General features: G+C 47.0%; 1 protein-coding gene across 2 annotated transcripts in view; it reads left to right on the top strand.

Annotated features, from left to right (window-relative positions):
- Positions 1–480: 480 nt before the first annotated feature.
- Positions 481–17,000, top strand: part of LRCH1 (leucine rich repeats and calponin homology domain containing 1) — a 1,427,405-nt gene continuing 1,410,885 nt past the window's right edge. The window contains exon 1 of one of the 2 annotated variants that reach the window (XM_069640111.1): positions 481–1,132. In XM_069640111.1, the coding sequence (XP_069496212.1) occupies positions 868–1,132 (265 nt within the window). In that variant the 5' untranslated portion in view covers positions 481–867. The remainder of the gene's footprint in view (positions 1,133–17,000) is intronic. The other variant, XM_069640112.1, reaches the window with a different exon arrangement.

The raw sequence follows: 17,000 nt of genomic DNA, 5'->3' as shown, positions 1-17,000 counted from the left end.
CGCGCAGGAACAGACTCGGAGACGTCTGCTTGCTCCGGCGCTCCGGCTCCAACTGCCGGGCGCCGCCTTTATTGTCAACTGCGCATGCGCCGGCTTGTAGGCCGCGCATGCGCATTCTGTGTACTACGTACACAACATCGGGCTTTTTCTGAGCGAGACAAGTTGGTGCAATTGCACTGTATTTTGGTCCCGATTCACAGTGCGTTTTTGAATGGGATTATGCCATTATAAAACGCTTCAGCGAATCAGGGCAATTATGTTTCCTTCATTCATTTGACACAGCTTTGTGGAAGCGATTGCTTGCAAGCCCCGGGCATAGTAACGTCTGCCAACGTGCAGGGAAGAGGTTAATAAGAGCCGGATAATGTGGCAGCCCCTAAAACTGCAGCGCGGGGACAATAAACAACTCCGCTTTTGGCAGACAAAGAAAACACACAGGCGAACTAGCGTGCAGCACTGGACACATTAAAGGGCCGTTCCACCTTAATTCACAAATATACTCCACCTTAATTTACAAATATACAAGCGGGCTGGGAAGGACATGCCTGAGCCCGGCTATTCGTGAGGAGGCATGTACTGCCTGCAGCCCACACCAATCACAGGGCGACTCTGGCAAGCGGCTCGAGGAGGGCTGGGAAGTTTGGTTTGTGGCGTCAGGAAACAGCACTGTGTGTGAAGTGAGGGGAAAAATACACCGGAGCGTGCCTGGCTGCGGAGGAGAGGGAGCACGGCGGCAGGGGAGGAGGGCATGCGCGCTGCGCCTCCACGGGCAGCAGGAGAGCCCCGGCGCAAGTGTCCTCGACTTCAGCGGGAAGCGCCAGTAGCCTCCGCCATCGCCAGGCAGCGGCGCCCAGGCCAGCTCGGGACATGGCTCTGCCCGGCGGCGGCGGCGAGGCTCACCCGTTTCCTGCCATGCCCCAGTACCCGCAGCCCCCCGGCGCTGGAGCCGCTACCGGAGGAGGGGGCTGCGGCGGCGGTGCTAGCTTCGGTGCCCACCCGCCCCTGAACAGGGCTCTGGAGAGGGTCCTGGAGGAGGCAGCCACCTCGGGGGCTCTGATCCTGACCGGCAGGAAACTGAAGGAGCTGCCCAGGAGCTCGCAGAGCCACGACCTGTCAGATACGGTGCAGACAGGTGAGAGAAAGTGGGGTGGTTGGGGTAGCTGCTGCTGAGTGACAGGTCGCTGCGGGGGAGGGGCCGCGGGCACCGCCCGCGCACCGTGGCACGTGCGGTGCTTTGCAGGGCCAACATTGGGTTTGCCTGGCAGGGTCTGGGTGATTTGTTAGGAATATTTAAAGGGCTGTTGTTTTTTCACTGATTGTGTCTGTTGCACTGGGCTTTCACCATGTTCGGTGGCCGCAGTCTCACCAGGCAGCGTGTATCATAGGTCCCTGGGGTTGCAGACAGATTGCCCAGCATTTGCATAGCTTTCTTGGTATGGAAGGGCTCGACTCTTCCGGGTTTCCCCTCTTTCCTCCAATCATGTTGCATTGTTCCTATTTCCCGCGTACTGCTTTGTTTCTCCCTATTTAATGTTATTACATAATGCTAATCCCACGAGAGACGTCTATGCACTATGCGACAGTTTAGATGCATAATCATCATCTGATAATGGAGTTCGACAAAATCGCCCATTAGTCAACACTGGGTGTCTGCGAACTCCTTGTGCAGACACATTTCTAGAGGGTGCTGCCGTGCCATGACACACCAACCATCCCTTAAAGCCTTAAACTTGCCCCCACCCTGGCAGGTAGTTTAGCGAGAGCCAGCGTAGAAGGGGAGGCCGGGGCTCCAGTAGTTCACGAACTGGATCCTTTCAGCCTGACCTCATCTGTGACCTTGGGGTTTGTTACTTCCCGGATTAGCCGGCGTACATTTTGGGAGGAATGTTGAAGGAGTTCATGTTGACCCTGCCTGGACAGTGCTGGCCCTTCGCCCCGTCGCACTTTGCATTGTGGCACTTGTAGTTTTATTTTTCCATTTATTAATGCAGATTCCAGTGTACACGGTGGCGAGGTGAATAGGCCCGACTGGCTCGCCACCTTGCACCTGCCGTGGGGCACACGTGAGGGGGCTTTAATTGTATGTTTGCTTGTTTATTTATTTAATATAGCGCAAACCAATAACCCTCAGGTAGCTGGGCGCAAGCATTACAAGGAAACTTAAGAGGCTTAGTTACAGAGGTAGGTGGTACATACATAGGGTGATAAACAAGGTTATGCACAAGGATAACATCAACACTGGCACAAATTTACAGTGACCAATGGTCCCACTGGATCTACCCAAGATCCAGACAAGTGATAACAAAGCACATATACAGTAGGCATGGTCAGGTATTGGTTGTGGCTTTTTGAACTGCTCCAGGTGCAAACAAGTGGTTTCCAGAAAATGCTCTCCTGTTGTTGGGAGTTTGGCTCAACAGCACCGTGTTGGTAATGAGTGACGTCTGAGGTGTTGCTGGGGGGCGGCTAAGGGGGCTATAGCCCCTGGTCTTTTGGTTTTAGCCCCAGATAGAAACTCAGGAGCTACAGCCAAAAGGCTAGCTAGCCCCCAGTCCACAGTTCCGACATCAGCGTAGCCCCAGGTCTTTTCCAGACCTAGCAACACCCCGTGCAGTGACATCCCGAAATTGTGAATGCAGCAACGCAAATTAAAAGTTGTGTATTGAACTTCGATGTTTGTAACATGGGTACTTGCGCTGGGCCATTATGGCATCGGTGCAGGTTCCCTGCTTCCTCGCAACATGTGTGGGCCGTTAACGGGCAGGCGGCCTGTGTTGTGTTGACACATTTTTGGAGAGTCTTCTTGCTGCTGCCGCTGCAGCGTTTTCTAAACAGTGCAGCGAGCGTGTCTCCTGGCGCCGCGCTGAGGAGCCGCGCTGAGGAGCCGTGTGGAATGTTCCTCCCGTGGCGTTTGCAGGCCCCTTAGAAGCGCGTGGATAAATCCCGCGCGAGCCCGCCCCGCGGTCAGCCTCGCATTGTTTCACTTTTCCGTCTGCATCGCGCTGTAATCTCCCTCTCTCCCCCTGGCAGACTTCCTCTGCTCTGTGGCAGCGGCTCGCGGACGCTTCCTTCCAGTGAACCCTCTGCGGACTCTGTCGCCCGGCTCGGGGACGGTTCCGCTTCTAGCCGGTGCAGGAGGAAGCAAGCCGTGGCCGCCGAGAGGAAGGGGAATTGCACAGCTGCCAGGCGGCCCCATGGCATGCGTGACGCCTTGAGCCGCTGCAAGCTTGCTGTCAGCCAGCAACAGCCCGACCCCGGCCGTTCTGGCCTGAACTGGTGCCCTTACATCTCCATAGCATTCCCTTGCCGGATGCTCTCCTGCCTGCCAAAGGCGGCCATGCTTCCGGGCCTAGACCTCTTGCACAATTGCTCATTTCCCCAGGGTCCTCACATTTTGCCCAGCGACTCAGTTCCGATCTAGGTATAGTGCCACATACCAGACATAGTGCTTTCGACGTGCATTGATAAGCATGTTATACCATGACCAATTATTAGCATTAATTGTGGTTCTCTATTTGCACCTCAGTAGGATGAGGCCCTGCAGGAGTGGCACGTCTTCCCCTTTGCAGGTGCTAGGGCTACAGTTCTCTACCGGCGTCATATGCGTGGACTTGCAGTCCCATAATGCAGAATACTTTTGGTTAAAAACAGGTGGGATGGAGGCTCTGTCGAGCATGTCATGGAGACACTTGGCAGTTGTGTTTTTTATTCACTTATTTATAATATTTACCACAGTGCCAGCCTTAACCACCCTCTCACAAGCCCCTCTGTGAAAACATGTTATGGTTTTTGTTGCATGTTAACCCCTCCTGGGAGCATGGTAGCTCCCAGGATGTTGTAATGGGTCACGTGGCAGTAGCCACGTGACCAACATAATAAAAGAAGCGAGCTGCTTCCGGCTCGCCAGTCACTCCATCACGAGGCTCCAGCGTCGTCTTTAAAACACCATGCTGGTGCTGCGCTGCATGCACTGGGCCCAGCTGGAGGACAATGCCCCTGCCGGGCAACTCCGCCCCTGTGGGTTCCCCTAACCCTGTGAGGCGGGTTGGGGAGGCGACCCTGGCCTGGGTGCCCCCAGAGCCGGGGCCACGGTGAGCTGGGTGCCCCTGGCCACGAGTGCAGAGCTCCGGTGATCCGGAGCAGGTGGGATGAACCCCCACCCCTGAGTCAGTGGCGTGATCGCCGCACCAGTGTGTGCACTGTCGGGTGCTCCCCGACCTGAGCATGGGGCTGCCCGATGACCCGGAGCAGCCCCCAACAGTTTTGATTTTGTGGTTTCAATAAAGATGAAGCAACAACTATTTCTTCCAACACACCCCACCCCTCCCCCCCAGGCCCATATGCTTCCGTTGTCCTTGCTCGAGATGAGCCGCTTCCCCTTTGCAATCCATGTGGACATTGTCTGATGTCCACCATCTATGAAGACCAATAGGTTTGAGTATGAGTATGTAAGTGGGAGACAGTCTTTCCGTATTTGTTCAAACCAAAAACGTAGTGTGTGCTGCTATTGGATGTAACCAACATGATATATATTGGTGTGATTACACGCCCCGTGCATATTCGCATTGGGGAACACTGGGCAAGGATTTGAGTCACAAGCACCAATGGTATCCCATCTCTTGAAAACAGACTTACGGGAATGACTTCACATTGCTTGCACTGGATGCGTTGAAACGTAGTGGACATGGTGGGGTAGTGGACATGGTGGGGTGATTACGCATTCTGATTTAAAGTAGAGCAAGAATGGATTTTGAAGGTTGGTAGTATTAGACAAGGGTTGAATTGCAACAATTGCAATTCTGATAGGAGATGTCATTCATATGTGCGTTGACAGTTTAATTCTGGGCTCTACCATTAGATAACTACCTGTACACAATTTTTATAACCAAAGGGGCCAGCGGGACATGAGGCACCCTATGGTGCCCCTTTCTACTTCCTTAAAAGTAGACCAATGAGGTAGTGTCCATACATGGTATGATATGAGGAGGTGTTTCTCAGCTAATAGATGATTAATGCATCTTTAGTCCAGTTACAGTTTGTGGAGTATTGATGGGCTATCGACACATTCTGTTATGATGAGACGAATAAATAGAGTTGTCAAATGATCAGAGTCCGTTTTGTCCAGCCACAAGTTGAGATGCTTGTTATCTTTGTCCGGCCAGGGAGAGAGGATGAATATATGACAGTGTGCCAGTTTAAAAATAATGTCACCTGTTGACACAGCCTCCTAGGTGACCATCAAAATATGACCCATAGCTAGTATGGAGAATTTGTAGAGAATAATTATGCTGGGGCGAGATGGTGCTTGTCCCATACTAAGATGGCGGGTCTTTAAACAATGTGAAGTCGTCTGGTTCTGGGGCTTCCTATTAGTTGAATGTATGCTGGGTTTAGAGACCCAAGCTACTCCTCACTGATGAGGCCCAACAAGGCCGAAACATGTTTGATGATGCTTGTGGTCTTGTGCAGAAGGGATGTGACCTAGCAGTTCGGACCGGACTGCACCTTTAAGGTGGGACCAAGCCTGATATGCATACGGTCTTTCACCCCCTGTAATGGCTTGGCAGGTGAAGAACGATGGTCTGAAGGGTTGCCCACAGCAATGCTAGTGGTTAAGATTAATTCTAAATCTTCAAGCCACCACTTTTTTTGTTTTTGCGACCCACTCAATACAGGTGTTTCAGAGTCTTCTAGTTTCATGGAGTTTATTGCCGTGAGAGTATGATTAATGGATGTACCTACACATGGCTAAATACACTGATAAGTGGATTTAAGGGGACAAATATTATGCAGTAATTGACATGAGCTTTGTTACATATTCTGGTGATTTAAATCCAGCCTGTTTTAAAGCTCACAACCGAAACAGAATTAGAACTGATATTCTACTGCAGAAGCGAAGAGGGTAAACAATATTCACCAAGACTTTGTTCGTAATCCCTCACTTTTTAGAAATGTGCCTATATTGAGATTTTTAGGGTAAGGCAGATTGCATACTACATCCATAATACAGAGATGTTTGTTCTGAGTGGTTGTGACATAATTTCTTTTCTTTTGAGCAGGTGCTGTGGCATTATTTTACCAGCATAACGTAGCCAGCATTATGGGTTCGGTGTCATGTTCCCTGTTTGTGTGCCTATCATTGAACTTTGAGTTGATATAATGACATGATTACATATTCGGCATGAGAGTACACTGACGAGGTGAAAGGTTGGCGTTATCAGGGGTCAATCTTAATACACCGTAGATAGTTTTGCCTTCCAAGTACTTTTTGGGGATCACCAGCCATCTGGTACTAAAGTTTATTTTGAGCAAGGTTTGCCCATTAGGGCAAGTGATCTTATCTACCATTGTACTCGTAGGGTTGTTTCCAGTGTAGCGACCGCACACGAAAACACATACAGCACTGAAGAAGTCTGGGGTACGGAAAAAAGAAACCTATAATGGAAGCTCAGGAGTGATCAAGGTTGTAATTATGTGTTAGTTAACGTATCACATTATGTTGTCAAGTAGAGTGGATTGTTAACCACAAGAAAACTATTTTTATACTGTTTCATGGGAAAATCATTTCTATATTCTGTTTACATTAAGTCTTATGCATTCAGGATTAATTGATAACGACTACATTTATATTTTTGACATTTAAATTCCTGAATGAATTTCTTTTTTATCTGGTTTAAAATTGGTTACTTTATAAATAAGTGATGATTAAAACTAAATGAGTTGAATAGAATGAATGTCGGGAATGTAGTCCTTTTACCAAAGGGAACTTTTCCTTCTACCGCGCACAAGAAAGACACTTTTCTTTTCCACAATGTTGGCAACCAAAAAGCGATGGATGGAGAGGCTTGAGTTGCCAAATGTTAACTCTTGAGATTTCCATGGATTGCATTTGAAGACCACATTGTTGAGCACATCTGTGTCATCACAGAATGGGCCAATTCATAGAGTGTTCTCCCCACTCCCAAAGGAAGGAATCCAACACAACAGCTGTGTTGGTCTTGGCACATTGAATGCCAACTTGGAGTGGCGGACAGTAGAGCAGGGGTAGGATAGACACGAACATGTTAGACTGAAGAGGGAAGGAAAGGATGGAATTAATCATAACCAGTGCTAAGAGCTAAGGGCTATCTTATATTCCAGGGATTCCCACCCTATACTCTGCCAACATATAAAAAGAACACGCATATGCAGATCAGGCCTCGTCCCACCCTGGAAGGGAAGGTCCAGCGTGGAACTGTTGGGTACCATCGTTTCTGCACGAGACCACAATTAACAATATGGGCATGGATTGGTCCCATTGGGCATATAGCATGTGTTGGCAGGATAAGTCTGATTTGCCTACAAGCAGGCACCGTTTACGGTGTGCAGACGGACCGACTAATTACATGTTATTATGGTGGTTGACCAGAACAATGCCATTGGTTCTGATTTCATTTAAAACCGTCACTTTGGGGATTTAGTTGACCACCTACGTTCTTATACAGTCAAGGGCAGCTGTACAAATCCAAACATTGGGTGGACAGCTAATGAGTTGTTTTCCTCCTGTACAGTTCTAATGATTTTCTGTTAAAATGCAAATGAATAGTTAATTAGGTTCCGAGCTACGCGCCTGTTGTGTATTAACAGAAGCCAGACCGGAAGGACCACCTTCTCTGTTTTAGCAGTAACAAGTTTTTTACAATCATTACAGCTTGAGCCTACAGAAGGGGGAAGGGGCAGCACAGACTCGTGAAATACTGGCACGATCCAGTTGACACGGGTTTCCCGTGCAGGTAGCGCGACTCGAGAGATTTAAGTGGAAAGACATGGCTAATGAAATTGTAATGTATGTATTTGACATGTGCGTGAATTTTAGGGAAATATTTACTTGTTGATTATGGGTATGATTAATTCGATTTTATATCCTCTTTTTTTATTGATGTCGGCCTGCATTATAGGGTAGTTTTGTGCTTCTATAATGTTTGTGGTATTTAAGGAACTGTGTAAACCCATATGTATCTACTATGTATTTTTATCTCATGTTTCTTTGAAATGTGTTCCTTTTTCTCGTTTTGATTTGTTGAACTAATGAATACTGTTATAAATTAAAATGTTTAAAAGTTATTTTAATAACCATATAACATGAATAAAAACAAAAGAAGCAGGGCTGGGGAGAGGCAAGCATGATTGTGCAGAGTTTCCAGGCAGGTTTTGATGTAGGAAATCCTAACTTCCGACAATTGTGCGAGTTGACGTGTCTTCTTGCAGTGTGCATGTCAGCGACTCGTCATGCTCGCCCGTCTTCTCGCGCTCCAGTTGGTTATGTGTTGGCTTCGCCTCTGAGTGCCCTATTGAAGACCTGGGCTGTGGCTGCTTTGGAACTACATGGGGCATTGACGTAGGCCATATGAAAGGGGTGGGGCAACAGTCCTCCTGCAGAGCGACTTGCCAAGGCTCTCCTCAAACACACTCACATCGTCTACAGAAAATTGCCACCCAGTGCCACATACAATGCCCTCCTCTTAGATAATGCATCTGGGGAGGTACTGCGTGCTCTAGACGAGTTCTCTGCAGGTGTCCCTTGTCTTCTGATCTCGTCATTTGGGGGCCTCCCTCCCTTAGCCGTGTTCCTGCAGGGTGCTCGCCTGTGCTTTTGTAGAGCATTGTATGGGAACTGTAAACGTGCCTAAATGCATAGGTGATCAGGCGTCCCATGTTTCTTAGTGCTGCCTCCCATGGTGTGCCAATGGCAACCCCACACTGCCACGGTAATGCCTACAAAGCATTGTGGGCTGAACAGCTCTCCGGCAGACCGCAAGATAAGGAAATATAAGGCCATTACATTGCATGCGATTAATAATTAGAATGTCGGCGACTGTTCAATTACTAGCAGAGATGACTATTCTAAAAGCCGCGTGCCAGCCGTGTAATGCCATGCCGAGTGTTCAGTCGCAGAGAGGATCGCTCTCTCAGTGACTGTGATGGCTGGGCCGCACTTTTCATGGGGCACAGCTGTATTTTGTGGGTCGCAGCCTAAACGTGGAACAGCTATTAAATAGTAATGCATTGATCCCAAAGGCCACTGTCTGCCATTGCAGGCTCTGCTATGACGCAAATTGAATAACATGCAGCCACATGCACATTTGTCAGATATGTCAAAGATTCCTGCAGAACATGTTCGCTTGTCTAGAACATCGGGTTGACGCATTAGAAATGCTTTATATTGGATACTAATAGTGTTGCACTGTATGTAGAGAAAGCCATTATATAATGCACCATAGCTTGAGCTACCCTTGCAGGCTGAGTTTATTAGACCATGTGAAAGGTGGGGGTGAATGAAGGACAGGCGGGGTTGGTGGGACGAGAAGGGCCAGATGTCTGTCTTGCCATACGCAGGGACAGTCTCGCCCCTTTCTGTTGTTATGTTATGTTACTATGCTTTGACTGTCACCTTGCCTTAAGGTATGATACACCTTGTAGCTTTTAGCATGCTTTATGCTGCAAAAAAGCCTCCTCACAGGACTAAGGGGCATGGAAGAAATCTTTCAGGTTGCAAGCCAACCACGTGAACACCAGTGCATCCAGAGATTAGCTCTGAGGGGCTTGCAAGCTAACATGTAGAGCCCCCGTGCATGCGCTAGAAGTGAATGTGCTCCAAAATGGCTCCATATTAACAGTAGTCTGCACAGCCACCTGGGGACCCTTTTGAATGAAAACATTTGGGAAGGGGTGGGGTAGGATGAAACGCACATTTGCCTTGTTCTCATCTCCCTGAAAAACGAGCAACACTTAGATTCCCCTTCGTGGCACAAGGTTTTAAACTGTACCAGACCATTACCTCACCAATATCAGAGTGGCTAGGCTTGTCTGTTGGGCAAAATGTTTAAGGACACCGAGCACTCTTAAACTCGTTAAGCCTAAACGGGCAGAGTCGAGCAGTGGCACAGTTGAAGCCTTGAAGGACAGGCCTTTTAAGCCTTCCACTGTGCCAGTGTGCCTGGGCATGTTGAAACCATATCCAAAAAAACTGGAAGGTGAGGCCCTTCTACTTGAACCCATAGGCACCTAACTAGCCAGGTTCTATAGACTGGAAAGCTGGAACGAATTATGGGCACTTATAAATGAGGGTGGGTTTTCAAACGTGGCTCCTCTGCAGAGCCAAACCCCGGACCGGGCTACCGGGAGGTTCTTGAGGCCTGTTAGGAAATATACGGGGATGGGTATAGTGGTGTGGCAGGATTACTTTTTGGTTGGCCTCTGATGGGAGTTAATATGTATAACACTCTCCACCTGGGCCAGAGTTCTCACCCTGGTAATAGAGGGCAGAGTGCACATCTTACTTAGTTCATAGTAGGGGTGTAGGAGTCTGATGCTTCAAGGCGCTTGGACATTACACATTTATGAAAAATGACCATTTGAAAAGCTCAATATAAACAGACTAATATGTGAGCGAACTGATCAATAAGCCACGAATACAATTTTAAAGGATAAAATTGGAGTTAAGGTTGTCAAATAATGCACAGCAGGCTATGAGGAGAAGACAATCGTCCATGGTAAGGCCCCAATGCAGAGGCAGTCTTGACACCCTAAGCAGAGCCACATGACATTCCAGTTATGGTATGACGTAAGACAATCTATCATAACCTTCACATCTGTTAGTTTTATATAGGGTGAACATTTGCACATGCCTCCTTTCATCAAGGGGATTCCTGGGGCAGCTAGGGCGAGCATGCAGACTTGTGGATGAAGAAAACGAACAGAGGTTGGCCTCCATACGCCCCACCCCACCAAATGCTGAATTTTCCTCCAGCCAGGAGCAGATAGTAACCTTTTTGTTTCCAAGTGCTAAGCCTTGTCCGTAAGTGGACCATATCAGTCAATTTGCGCTGCACTGTTGAGGATGTGCAACAGATCGAATGCCCCTTGGCCGACCAGTTCTACAGGCAGGGGGAGGAGCTGGATGGTGTTCACAGAAATGGGGAAAGAGAGCGCACATTGTTGCGTTGCCCACTTGCGTTTCTCTGAATGCTCTGAGGCTACCTTTTAAAGCAGGGGTGCACAACTGATTTTGACAGAGGGCCGAAAGTACCTTACATGAGGGCTATAGTGGGCCGAAAAGTAAAAGTGGGCGGGGCAGTAGGCGGGACATGTCAGGAGGCTTTTTCAACCCCCAATTTGTATTAAACACATGGAAAAAGAATGTTTTTGAGGGGTAACGATTTTTATTGCATTTCAAACTTACATTTTGTACTGCACATTTTCCATTGTTATCATTTATTTCAATGTAGTTATTGTATATAGTCTGTTTAATTAAATTATATATATTTTATTGACCCTTGATTGGACATTCCGTTATTTTGGACTGCTATAGTTTGCTGTTTGGGTTGCCCAAGAGGAGTATGGCCTTCGTTGAGTCAGGTTTCCTCAAAAAAGCAAAGGATGTACATCTCCTAACTGTGCCTGTTTTAGCTTTATTATTGAGTTCACTCTTGGAGTGCAACACTATGCCCTATGTCTCCCACCCCCCAACCAAACACTATGCCCCCTGAACCTCACCCCCCAAGCAAACACTATGCCCCCTGTCCCTCACCCCCAACCAAACACTATGCCCCATGGCCCTCTCACCCCCAACCAAAGACTATGCGGTAATGATGCGGTAAGTATTCGTAACAAAGTCCCTCTGAGCTTGACAGGGGCTGCTTGTTAAACAGTGTGCCGAGTCCTGTAAGAGGATTCAATTCAACACTACAGCTAAGTCAATGCCTAGTCTGGGATACTGAATGGAAACCCTTATTGATATATCTTTATGTCCAGTTCATGCGTTCTGGATGACTACCCCTATATAACACCCCTCTCTTTGAATAACCCTGACCCCACTGAGCCAAGAAGTAGTTCTGTTTTGCAAGTTAAAAGGTTTATTTGATAATTTAAACAATAGATATATATATCGCACTTTATAATAATTTAATATCACACTGAATCTGAGCAGTAATCAATAATGGATAGTCTGGCACAAGCACACTTCTTTATAATCAATGATGAGTGGTTATAGGACGGATAAGATAGCAACAATACTTTATGGTTTCAAATGGATGCAAGGTGGAATGAAAATGCAGTACAGAAAATACTCAATATGCATTCAACAAAACAATGTAATCACTTTTCTCTGGCAATCCCCTCCCCCCTTTATGCAATGCAAGGAAAGCACACAGTTCTCAGAAATGCAATCAACTGTAATTCAGTTCACCCCAGCAAGCTTAGACTACAGAAGTTTACAACACAGGCCCAAAATGCTTTTATATGTGCTGGCAATGAAGTGAAAAATATGCTAAAATGCTTTTAATTCCCTCTAGAGGTTCAGGGTGAGTGGTATCAAGTTAATATTAGTCCAGGCTCACTTTAGCAAGGATCTAGGAGTAACTAGCAGGTTAAACGAATTTTTGGCAACTGAAAGCAAGAAAACTGCTGTTTTCACACGTTGAGAAATTTGCAAATCGCGGCAAATTCGCGAGTGCGTTTTTCGCGATTGCGGCAAAACTATAGGGAATGCGGTTCTAGGTTCGTTGAAAAGCTGAGATTCTAAGCCTTCAGAGGAAAGTTACTGCAAGTCTCTAGCACAAACGGTCACAGAGTTATGAACGATTAAATAAAGGTAGTTTTTCGGATTTGAAATTTTAAAGTTCAAAATGACAAATGACAGCTAGCAACTAGAAATGACAGGTGACAGCTTTACAAATGACAGGTGACAGGAGACAGTTCTACTTAGATTAAAATAGATTGAATTATATTATTTTAACTAAGAGATTGGTTCTGCACAGTCTTGCTAGGTACTCACACTATATTCTTGAATTAAATGGGCCTCGCCACGGATCTGGTCAGGTTTTAGACTGGACTCTGGTCTCTGCACTTCACAGTGATCTGGGTCAGCTCTCTGGTTCTGCTAACAGCAGTCTGGGTCAGCTCTGCTCTCTCTGTAGCCTCTCTGGATTCTGGAGATTGATGGATTTGAAGTCTGGATCTCTGGATGTGGTATGGTCCGGCAGAGCGCGTTGCAGCAAATGGAATTGAATGTCCCTATCTGTCCTGTCTGTCTGCTTTTATGTGTTTTGAAAATGGGTGTGTGTGCAGCATCACTAGGCTCTACCCCTCTCCACTTGTCATTGGCCACTTCATTCTCTTCCCCTTGATTGGGGGAATGAAATGAAGTGTCATCATGATGAGGTCTGTTTATGGTACAGAGAACCCACCCCTGTCAAATTACACACAATCTATATTTTGACCCAAAAGACATATTTGCACAGGTACACATTTGTTTAAAATTACATGCACCCTTCACATATCACAGGAGGTATACCCTGTCCAAATCTGCTCTTCCTGGGAGCTTGCATTCAGAAATGGCAACATTTGCACTTTTTAACTGATTTCGTAATATCGGACATTACCCCAAATTTATACACATGTACGCAAGGAGTATGGACATTACTTGATGAAGTGTCAGATTTTTAACATGCATACATTTTAAGTAATACCCTCTTAACTGCCAGCTTGCCCCCAGATCATGCCACCGGTTCTAAAAACCTCTCAAAATGTGGGCAGAAAAATCACAAGAATTATGGTATCATTTAAATAATTTTCACAAGTCCGCTCTATGAATGATCCATCTTTTTAGAGTTATGTTCTGGCCCCAAAGGGGTGTGGTTTCCCCCCAGCACAAGGTTGAATTTCTGGTTTTTCCAGTTCTGCCAAGCCAGCTTGCTCTCACAGGCAGTGCTCCTCCCCTTTACTTCCAGGAGGAAGCTACTTTTACGGCCCCCGTAATAAAACATTTGCCTGAGTCAGGACAGGGCTTTGTTCAATTTCCTGCAGAGCCCAGGTAATTCAATCAGAGAAGTGTCATATCCCTTTTGGTGGGAGCAGCAAAAGGGCAGCTACGCCTGGGAACACAGCTGTTGTGCAAGTCTCAACTCCTGTCGGGGGTAGCTGGTGGGCAGAATTCAGTTCCTTAAGCCAGGTTTCAGATAAAATGTCACTTTTGTTCCCCAGTTTAAGTCAAGACAATTTTTTACATATGCAGCTAGGATGCTGATTCTAAGTTTAAAACTATGACATTTAAACAATTGCAACCTATGTGACACTCAAAGTAGGTCACTCATTTCTTTTAAACATTTAGATTTTTAGTGTCTTTCAGTCCAAATTTACTTAAACTGGTGAAATCCACAGCTCAGCCAGTCTTGTTATAAACCTTCAAGTCACTTCAGAATATAACTTTAGATTGTATCCACCTCTCAGTAAGTCTTTCTTTGGCCTGTTTTGGGTTCATTTATTCAGTTTTTCACAAAGTCTGGTGTTGTTTTAAAACGCCGGCTTTCTGATAGTGGTGAGTACTGGTACTGCACCCATTTTTGGGATTTAAGAAAATGAATTCCCCACAATTCTAGGTTGCTTTTGGCAATCAGCATTGCCATTCCCAATGGTTTCAGACTACTGTGTGGGTAGTCCAATGGTGATTTTAGGCAGTGCCCTTCTGTGCCCATAACATCGGCAAAAAATGAGTGGCAGCCTATTCTTCATGCATTTCCCTGTGCATTTTCTGGGAAGCTCTGGCCATCATGATGTTTTCCATGTCAGTACTGCACAGTTTTTGAGGCAGGGCTTGGATGCATGGGTAAAAACATCCCACAAGCCCCCCTCTTGCGATGGCCATTCTGTTTCACTGATGGGACTCGCAAGACCTGGGATGTTTCCTCATCTTCTTCCAATAGATGGCACAGTTCAGCATCTTTTCCTCCATCCGGTCGGATCGATCGGTTCTCCTCGCCGGTCCTGATGGGAGTATTGGGCGGTGCACTGGGCCCCCCGCGTCTCTGCTCCCGGTCTCCGATCGTCCTCCTTGGCCCGTCTCCAGGTTTTCTTTCTCCTAGGACGACAAAGGAAGAGCGGCAATACCTATTCATGGACATTTCTCCCCCACCATTGATATAGTGGGGTGGCATATAAATTTATAGTCAAAACATATGAACATGCACATTTCTTTTTGCATTCAAAAACAAAAACACCCATATTGAGAAACTCAGAATTTGATAGGCGATATGTCGGATATTTTAAGTTAGAATTGAATTAATCTGAGACAGTACCCTCGAGGATTCCTCCAGTTGTTGCAGAGTGTGCCTGGGATGGCAACATTTCAACTGGTTAATGTGGACCCACTTGTCTTCCCCCCCTCTGCCAAACCGCCTTTGGGGATGCGGATCTTGTAGGCCACAGGGGAGATTTTGTCTATAATCTCAAAGGGTCCCTTCCATGTAGGCAAACATTTTCGCTGTTTGGCCTGGTTCCTTTGGAAATTGTATAGATAGACCCGGTCCCCCACCTGATATTCCTTCCTGGAAGTCTTCAGGTCATAGTGGGTCTTCATGCTATCAGCTGATCTTTCTAGATTCCGCTGAGCATAAGCAAAAGCATGTTGAAGGTGTTTCCTTAAATTCTCCACATACTCATGAGTTGTGGAGGCATTTATCAGTGTCTGCTCTTGGGTCCTGTAGAGCAAATGCTGAGGAAGCACCATCTTGCGCCCAGTCATCAACTCAAATGGTGACATTTTGGTTGCAGATGAAGGGGTAGATCTGATGGCCATTAGGACCAGAGGTAATCGGATATCCCAATTTGGCCCAGAATCTGCCACAAACTTTTTTAGTATGCTCACAATGGTTCGGTTATATCTCTCTACTGCCCCAGAAGAAGCTGGCCGGTAAGCAATATGCAACTTCCTTTTGACCCCCAGTATCTCCCACATCTTTGTCATTACTTCACTAGTGAAGTGGTTACCCCTGTCTGACTCAATCCTTTTGAGGTAGACCGAAACGGGAAAAGATGTGGTTAATCATCAGGGCAGCTGCAGTTTTTGCCTTGCAATTTGGGGCTGGGAGACATTCCACCCACTTGGTAAACATGCATGTCACAGTCAACATGTACTTATTTCCTCTAGACGAGCGAATCACAGGGCCTACAAAGTCAATTTGTAAATCTGACCATGGCAGTGTCATCCCCCTCTTTTGGAGAGGCGCACGGTGCGTGAGGGATGATGGCTGAAATTGCGCACACACAAGACACCCCTTCAAGTATTGGTCGAGGTCCTGCCCCATGGGTGGCCAGTATGCAACCTCTCTTAAGATTTCCAATGTTGTGTGAAACCCCCTATGACCGGCGGTGGCCGCATCATGGGCGTGACTTAACATCAGGCTTCGGAATGAGGTAGGAACTACCCACTGATCGTGGCCAGCTTTGGATTTCCTTACCAGCAAACCGTCTTGGATTCGGAACATTTTTGGACATTTCATCAACACTCTTAGGTCCTCTCTTCCCATATAATCGGTATCCGTCAGGGGAAAGTTCTCAGGGTCCTCAAGGTGCTGGTAAAATTTACCAATTATTGGATCCCCCTTCTGAGCTGTAATCAAATCAGCATCAGGGGTCTCCTTGCTCCATTGTGCAATTGAAAGGTCGGTGTGAGCATTTGTCTGGGAACTAGTGATAGCAGTGACCTGGATTTCCCCCAACAGGGACTCAATCTCAATTAGATCCCCTTGGATGGACCCGGTTTTGGCCAGCTGATCAGCTAAGTCATTTCCAGTTTTGTCTGGTCCCTCTACTTTGGAATGACCCTTGATCTTTTTCCAATAGATGGTCATCTCATTCGAGGTGACCAGATCATCAATGTTTTGGATCAACTTCCCATGTTTCAAGGGTTTGTTGTTGGCACATAACATGCCTCTGGTTTTCCAATTAACCAGGTGCTCCACGAACCCGTTCCGTACATAATCCGAATCTGTGATTATGACCAGTTCGTGGAGTTGATGCTGGACAGCAGTGAGGATGGCCTGATGCACAGCCATCAATTCTGCCACCTGACTACTTCGGGGACCTATTTTGTATCCAGCGGAGGGTTCTGGGGACTCATTCACCCATGCATTCCCTACGCCGGCCACCAGTTCTTTCTCCCCGTCGTTGTCAACATGGTACGA

This window comes from Ambystoma mexicanum, chromosome 7q (genome assembly GCF_040938575.1).
Source record: "Ambystoma mexicanum isolate Mex_15411 chromosome 7q, UKY_AmexF1_1, whole genome shotgun sequence".
In the NCBI taxonomy this organism is placed as follows: Eukaryota; Metazoa; Chordata; class Amphibia; order Caudata; family Ambystomatidae; genus Ambystoma; species Ambystoma mexicanum.
The sequence above is the reverse complement of the archived record's forward strand: the minus strand, read 5'-3'. Positions and strand labels throughout refer to the sequence as shown.